The 8353-nt window shown below is 42.0% G+C and overlaps 1 protein-coding gene across 1 annotated transcript; it reads left to right on the plus strand.

Moving 5' to 3' along the window:
• Window positions 1-1460: 1460 nt before the first annotated feature.
• Window positions 1461-8349, plus strand: aagab (alpha and gamma adaptin binding protein). The gene is made up of 10 exons (XM_058387543.1): window positions 1461-1642; window positions 2994-3184; window positions 3264-3360; window positions 4356-4445; window positions 6009-6092; window positions 6197-6276; window positions 7222-7306; window positions 7383-7487; window positions 7570-7619; window positions 7716-8349. The coding sequence occupies exons 1-10, from the start codon at window positions 1549-1551 to the stop codon at window positions 7791-7793; spliced, it is 954 nt and encodes a 317-aa protein (XP_058243526.1). The 5' UTR covers window positions 1461-1548; the 3' UTR covers window positions 7794-8349.
• The last annotated feature ends 4 nt before the right edge of the window (window positions 8350-8353 follow it).

Consider the following 8353-nt stretch of genomic DNA (forward strand, 5'->3'; position numbering starts at 1 on the left):
CACAATAGGAAATTATCAGGCATAACATTACGACCACCTGCCTAATATGGTGTTGGCCCCCCTTTTTCTGCCAAAACAGCCCTGACCTGATGAGGCATGGACTCCACTAGATCTCTGAAGGTGTGCTGTGGTATCTGGCACCAAGATGATAGCAGCAGATCCTTTAAGTCCTGTAAGTTGCGAGGTGGGGCCTCTATGGATCGGACTTGTTTGTCCAACACATCCCACAGATGCACGATTGAAATGAGATCTGGGGAATTTAAGGCCAGGTTAACACCTCAAACTCGTTGTGCTCATCAAACCATTCCTGAACCTTTTTTGCTTTGTGGCGTGGTGCATTATCCTGCTGAACGAGGCCACAGCCTTCAGGGAATACCGTTTTCATGAAAGAGTGTACATGGTCTGCAACAATGCTTAGGTAGGTGGTACATGACAAAGTAACATCCACATGGATGGCAGGACCCAAGGTTTCCCGGCAGAACATCCTGGTGCCATGTGTTCCCCTGGTTAGCAATGCACACGCATCTGGCCATCCACATGATGTAAAAGAAAATGTGATTCATCAGACCAGGCCACCTTCTTCCATTGCTCCGTGGTCCATTTCTGATGCTCATGTGCCTATTGTTGGCTCTTTCGGCGATGCACAGGGGTCAGCATGGGCACTCTGACTGGTCTGCGGCTATGCAGCCCCATACGCAACAAACTGCGATGCACTGTGAATTCTGACCAGAACCAGCATTAACTTATTTAGTAATTTGATCAACAGTAGCTCGTCTGTTGGACTGGATCACACGGGCCAGCCTTCGCTCCCCACGTGCACCAGTGAGCCCTGGCCGCCCATGACCCTGTCACCGGTTCACCACTGTTCCTTCCTTGGACCACTTTTAATAGATACTGACCATAGACACTTTAATAGATGCAGACTGTGAACACTCCACAAGAGCTGTAGGTTTGGAGATGCTCTGATCCAGTAATCTAGCCATCACAATTTGGCCCTTGACGAACTTGCTCAAATCCTTATGCTTGTCCATTTTTCCTGCTTCTAACACATCAAGTTTGAGGACAAAATGTTGACTTGCTGCCTAATATATCCCACCCACTAACAGGTGCCGTGATGAGGAGATTATCAGTGCTATTTACTTCACCTGTTAGTGGAGTATATACATACATACATAATATATATATATATATATATATATATATATATATATATATATATATATATATATATATATATATATACATGACAAAGTAACATCCACATGGATGCCATATATATATAAAATATATAGATACCATATATATATAAAATGCTTTAAAAGTTTCTTGTTGTAAGTTTTCTCGTTGGGTTAAGGTTAATTTCCCAATTCTGTTTACACTCGAATGTATAAATGCGCAGTATTTAGTACGGTAGTATGTATCTTTAGACGTACTGTACGTCATGACGTCTTAATCGTCAATGCGGAAGTTCAGGTTGGAGTTGAGAGGTTCTGAGACACCGCTAGTAAACACTAACAGTAGCTTATTAGCTGCTAACACAAGTGAAATATGTCCGATCAAAATGACGAGGGAGAAACTGCACTACCCTGTGTTCTAATAACAAGTTGTGACCCGGGGTTTAAGGAAGAGGAGCTTGTCATGCGTAAGTAAACGAGAAGAATCCCGGCTAATAAGCCTTGCTTGGTGGTTAGCTAGCTTAACTGCTTTGGGTCATTAGCTTGTCGGCTATTAAAATGAAGCTAGCTAGCTTGCAGAACTGTTTCGGGGAGAAAACACACCTAATAAACATCACTGTAAGTTGAGTACTGTGTTTCCGTCATGTTAGTCTGCACTATGTTTTTCCTCCGTGTGTGTGTGTGTGTGTGTGTGTGTGTGTGTCTCCAGACTGGATGTAGGGCAGCGTTAAAACGGCTTATAATTGGTATCATATAAGTGGGCAGAATATTGGTGTGAGATCAAATTTTTGTCTAATTCTCTTCTAGATAGTGTAAAGGTGCCTCACTCTCTCCTTTACTCGATTGTGTGTGATGTTTTCTAGACTAGTTTACTGTAGGAGCACGTGACTTCTACATTAGAGGTGTTATTCCTGTCCTGTATTAGAGATGTGATGAAAACTTTTACGTTAAATAAAACAAAAAATGTCAGAACATACTGCATGTATATGCACATTTTTACAGTTCATTAATACATATGGCTTTATTACCATCCATTTAGAGCTGTATGAAGTACAGTTTAATGGCCAGCAGTAGGCAGTGTTGAACTACTGATTGCCTTTTCAATGCCACAAATGCATACACTATATTGCCAAATGTTTTGGGACACCCCTCCAAATTATTGAATTCAGGGGTTGGGCTTGGCCTCAGTTCCAGTGGAAGGAACTCTTAATGCTTCAGCATACCAAGAACTTTGTGGGAACATTTTGGGGATGACCCCTTCCTGTTCCAACATGACTGCACACCAGTGCACAAAGCAAGGTCCATAAAGACATGGATGAGTGAGTTTGGTGTGGAGGAACTTCAGAGTCCTGACCTCAACCTGATAGATCACCTTTGGGATGAATTAGAGTGGAGACTGTGAGCCAGGCCTTCTCGTCCAACATCAGTGCCTGACCAAATGTGCTTCTGAAGAATGGTCAAAAATTCCCATAAACACAATCCTAAATCTTGTGGAAAGCCTTCCCAGAAGAGTTGAAGCTGTTATAGCTGCAAAGGGTGGGCCAACTCCATATTAAATTCATGTGAATGCAGACATCCCAGTTTTGAAATGGCTCACAGCCACCACTTTAATTCATGGATCTTGCTTTGTGCACTGGTGCGCAGTCATATTGGAAAGACAGTTCTCTAAAGTTTGGAACAAAAAGTTGTCCAAAATGTCTTCACCCAGAATTCAGTGATTTGGAGGGGTGTCCCAAACATTTGGCAATGTAGTGTATCATATGTTATGCCATATGTCACATGTCGTATTCTTTGATTTTTTTAATTTATTGTTTCTAGAGATCTTGGGTGCATCGGCATTACCAGAACCCACTAAAACAGAGGATGTAGTGGTTTGGTATCCATGGACAATCAACAACAAGTACTACACTGCAAATATCAGCCTTTGTGTTGTCCCAAGTCCGTTCAGCATGAATTCAGCGGTCGCCCAATCCACGCAGGCTTTCATCGTCTACTTTGACAGTAAAACTGTGAGTGATTAACACTGATATTCTGTTGTCATTTAGCATTTCTGGATTTTTGTACCCTCTGAATCTCTTCACATTACAGAAAGATGGCCTTACAGCTGTCACTCCGTGGGTTGCACTGGTGGAGGAACTGGCTCCTGAGGTGCTCATCTTGGTGTGTGACCATGTGTGTGAAAATGGTGAGTGTTGTCAGTGGCCCCTGATTTTGTCCACATCAGGTAGCTGTTCAAGTTTTTAATCATTGCAATGAAATGCTCAAATCTTTTGTGAAATTTTTTTTAGCTGCACCCCAAATGATTTACTACATACAGTATGCATTAAAATGGTGCACTGTGTATTCTACCGTCAAGTGTATGACTTTAAAAGGCTGTTATTGTCTCAAATGGATCACTTATATATTTTTTTAACTAACCAGTAGCATAAGTCCGTTCCCAGTTGATGTCAAACACACATAATGCAATGGCGCTAGTCTTTAATATTTGCAATTTCCATCAGCTAAATATAGTTTGTAAAGTGTGTTTCAATTGGGAATTGCAGTGTCTGTATAGTTTATCAAATCCATAAATATTGGTGCACATAATAAAGATAGGCAAAATGAATGGTATTCAATATTATAAACATATGAGGATGTTTATATGGTATTAATATTGGTTGCAACATTGTCAATAATTTTGGTTAAGCCTTAGTAAAATAAGTGGCGGTGGTAGCTCAAGTGATTAAGGCTTTGGGAAGTTGACCATAAGATCAGGTTTCAAGCCCCAGCACCGCCAAGCTGCCACCGTTGGGCCCTTGAGCAAGGCCCCCAACCCATGCTGCTCCAGGGGCGCTGCACCATGGCTGACCCTGCGCTCTGACCCCAACCCCCAGTGATAGGATATGTAAAGAAAGAATTTCACTGTGCAGTAATGTATATGTGACAAATAAAGACAACTTAAGATCACAGAATCTCTCTTTATAATGTATAATAAAGTTGCGAACACTTGTACAGTGTCATGTATCGGGCGCTTTTCCAGCAAAGCAGGTCCCATTTCCCCCGTCCCATCCCCCCCAAACAAGCTAATGTGTTCTAGTGCGTAAGTTTGGTATTGCATTTTGTAGGCCGCTTTTATTAAACAGTTTGTTGTCATGGAGATGATGTCTAGTAACAGATTTTGAAACTTGACAACCTCTGCAGGTGTAAGCAGACAAGAAGCTCAGCAGTGGTGTCTGGCTCATGCATTTGAACTGGTGGAGCTCAACCCTGAGGAGCTGCCTGATGAGGATGGTGAGACGCATGAAATGTGTTCAGTGTGCACAGTTTGCATTTATAAATGACTTTGGCCTTGAATGTTTTGTAGTAGTAGAAAAGGTGGCAAATATGGCATACATCTGATGTCACAGTATTTCAACTGCATATTAAGTAGTCTAAGATAAAATTGCTGAGATGGAAATTGAGGAATTGGTTTAATGCAATTTAGGAGATATTATTTATCAGCAATATACTGCTCAGAAAAATGAAGGGGAACACTTAAATCACACACTGGATATCAGTGAATGAAATGTTCATATTGAAAATCTTGAAAATCACTCAATTTTGTTGTGAATAAAATGTGACAGTGGTCAATGGAAACAAAAATGATCAAGCCTGTGAGGGCTGGATTCAAAATCACACCAAAATACAAAGCAAAAAATTTCATTTCCAGTCTGGGCCAATTTACATGAATTTCATCATGCCAACTCATAATGTAATTTAGTAGTGTGTATGGCCCTCATGTTGCCTGAATGCACTCACAGCAACACCTGGGCATGTTTCTAATGAGATGGGGATTGCTGTCTTGGGGGATCTCCTCCCACACCTAGATCAGGACATCAGTGAGCTCCTGGACAGTCTGTGGTGCTACTTGGAGGCTTCGGATGGTCCAATATGTAACATCCCAGAGGATCTAAGTTGGATTCCAGTCGGGGGAACGTGAGGTCCAGTCATTATCTTTGCCATCCAGAAACTGCTTACATATTCCGGTCACATGATGCTGGGCATTATCATGCACCAGGTGGTACCCAGGGCCCACTCAGGGCCCACTGCACAAGCATAATACAACGACTAAGGAATTCATCCTGGTATCTAACAGCAGTAAGTATACCGTTGGCAAGCATGGAGGTCTGTGTGGCCCTCCAAGGATATTCCTCCCCAGACCATCAATGACCTGCAGCCACACCGGTCATGTTAGATGATGTTCCAGACAGCATAACGTTCCCCATGGCATCTCCAGACTCTGCCAGTGGTGGATCTGCCAATTCTAGAGTTCTCTGGAAAATACCACTCAAGTTGCACAGTGCTGGATTGTAAACACAGGTGCCAGTAGAAGATGTCTGGCCCTCATGAACAGTTTGGTCAGAAACATGTACACCAGTGGCCTGCTGGAAGTCATTTTGTAAGGATTCCGCAGTGCTCCTCCTGTTACTCCTCACACAATAGGAGCAGATACACCTGCTGTAACTTTCATCTGCACCAAAGCAGGTGAAACTGATTCACAATCACTTATGATTCCTACCTGAACAGATTGATATACCTGAAGTTTGACTGACTTCGTGTTATGATGTGATGATTAAGTCTTTCCTTAATTTTTTGAGCAGTATATTTACATAGAAGCTTGGGCTTTATGTCTGTGTGGAGTTCCACATGGTGCTCTGTAATGGCGTTGTAATCAAATAATAGAATTCCACTGAACAACAGCAGTCTAGACTGACTTAAAGCCATACTGAGCCAGACACTTAGAATCAAACAGCAATTCTGTACATTCTTTCTGGAGGGAAATTGTTTGACATTTGCGTGTAATTTACACTTCAGATGACTTTCCGGAGTCTACAGGAGTAAAGAGGATCATTCAGGCTCTCAATGCTAATGTGTGGTCCAGTGTGGAGATGAAGGACGGTGAGGATTAGATGATGATTAAATAATAAATGTAAAAACCTGTGAATGACACTTAAATCATCCTAAAGATTTCTTTCATACCTGATCATGTTTTTGCTTTCTAGAACACAATCAGGGATTTGGTCTGATGAGCAGTTTGGTTGCATCTCGTCACAACAACCCACGATCTGTAGCAGAAACACAGGTCAGACTCCTGAATTTTAAAACTCTTTAACAACCGAAATAAAGCTTGTGTGCACTGTTAGTAAAGGTGATGAAACAATAAATCTGCATTAGGGGCAGATTCAGGGGAGGGCATTGTTCAGAGATCAGAGAACATTTGACCAATCAAAGGAGCTTGTTTAGGCACCCTTTTCTTCTCAAGCTGGCACCTGAAGATATGTTTTTTTTTCTGTTATCACACACAATTGTACGTTTGTTGTACATGTTATTGACCAAACTGTTAGAAAAGAAGTCCATGATGGTGGCATGAGGGCGAGACATACTCTAGTGGGACCTGTGCTTACAGTCCAGCATTGTGCAGCTTGAGTGGCATTTGCCAGAGAACTTCGGAATTGACAGGTCCACCACTGGCACCCTGTTCTCTTCACGGATGAGACACGTGACAGACATGAAAGAGTCTGGAGTTACATTATGTATTGGAGCATCTGAAGCCTCCAAGTAGCACCATAGACTGTCCAGGAGCTCACTTTTGCCTTGATCCTGCTCTGGGAGGAGATCCCCCAAGACAGCCCAGCTGTTTTTGTGAATGCATACAGGCACGTGGGGGTCATACGCCCTACTAACTTATATTATCGGAGTTGCCGTGGTGAAATTCATGTAAATTGGCTCAGGTTGTAATTTACTTTTTCTTTTTTTTTACTTTTTTACATTGATTTTTGGTGTGGCCGCAGTGGGTTGATGATCTCAGTGAATTACATGGTGTATATGAGTAAAGATTTTAAAGTTTTCATTCATCAAGTGTGGGTCAATAAGTGTTCCATGTGTGTGACTCATTTACAACTACAAATTCCACTGTCTCTGGTGCTCAGTAGTTTGGGCTGATATTTTGCTTAGCTTGAAAATATATCGTACATTCTATTAATATAGAATAGCAGATTCACGTGTTTCATGTTCTCATTTGCTTCAGTGCCAGTCAAACAGTGCAGACGAGAACACAGAAGGACAGAAAACAGGAAGCTGTCAGAACAGTGCAGAGGTGGACTCAGTAGTAGGTGAGAGCATATCCAGTTTATATTAATGAATGCAGGATCACAGCTACAGGGATATTTATAGCTTTTTGTCCCTTAGACCCGATGACTGACATGGACATTCAGGAGCTGGCCAACCTCACTGCTGGAGATGCAGATGTGGACAACTTTGAGCGTCTCTTTACTAAACTAAAAGAGATGAAAGGTGAGGCGTCTCTCGTTTACCGATACTTTTCTACCATTTAAGCTTTTCCAATTTAATTTGAGTTTCCTTCTTTTTGCTATAGACAAAGCATCTTCAATGCCACATGAGCAAAGGAAGGTGCATGCAGAAAAGGTGAGGCGTGTATATGGATATCATTCACAATCTACTAAATGATGAATTCATGAACAGTGGTCAATTGAAGTGGGTGTTGTAATTCTATTCTATTAGGTAGCTAAAGCATTTTGGATGGCAATCGGTGGAGACCAAGACGAGATTGATGGTCTGTCGTCAGGGGAGGAGAGTTAAAGTAGAATTCTATTCCCCAGCACCAGTCTGTTGCCCATAATCCTCCAGCACTGCCGTGTGATTCTCAGCCTGACTCTTGGGCACCGGGCTATGGCATCAAGAAATATGTGTGGGCACAGCGGGCTGACAGAGGCAGGGAGGTTCCTCATGATATTCTGGTTATTACTCTCTCCAGCACCTCAGTCACCGAGTGCACAGCCATTATGGGCTGCTGGATTTTAAACACTGTAATCTAAGCTGAATGGGAGAGGGTGCGCCAGTCCAGAAATTACCAAAACCTACACTGGAGTGGACCTAAACTAAAGGTCCGTCCTTGTATTGCATTGTTTCCCTAGAAGTGTGTGTGTACAAGCTCTCTCTTGTTGTGAGGGCAGGTGTTTACTAGTTTGTTTCTGAACTTGTCCAGAATATAAATGGTCAGAATTATGGACAATACAGTGTGTTTTGCCGTTCAAATAATTTGTCAGAATAATCCTGCATTTTTTATAGTCACAATCCAATCAAGCTGCACTTTTAATAACTAACATTTCTGACATATTATTCATTAAATTTGTCTTTGT

The sequence above is a fragment of the Hemibagrus wyckioides genome, linkage group LG04 (assembly GCF_019097595.1).
Source record: "Hemibagrus wyckioides isolate EC202008001 linkage group LG04, SWU_Hwy_1.0, whole genome shotgun sequence".
Taxonomy (NCBI): Eukaryota; Metazoa; Chordata; class Actinopteri; order Siluriformes; family Bagridae; genus Hemibagrus; species Hemibagrus wyckioides.

What these genes read in the sequence shown, in the direction of transcription:
- aagab (XM_058387543.1), top strand. Translation starts at nt 1,549, where the DNA reads ATGTCCGATCAAAATGACGAGGGAGAAACTGCACTACCCTGTGTTCTA. An exon ending in TCTACTTTGACAGTAAAACT is followed by an intron (nt 3,185 to 3,263) that starts GTGAGTGATTAA and finishes TTCACATTACAG; the next exon opens with AAAGATGGCCTTACAGCTGT. An exon ending in TGACCATGTGTGTGAAAATG is followed by an intron (nt 3,361 to 4,355) that starts GTGAGTGTTGTC and finishes CAACCTCTGCAG; the next exon opens with GTGTAAGCAGACAAGAAGCT.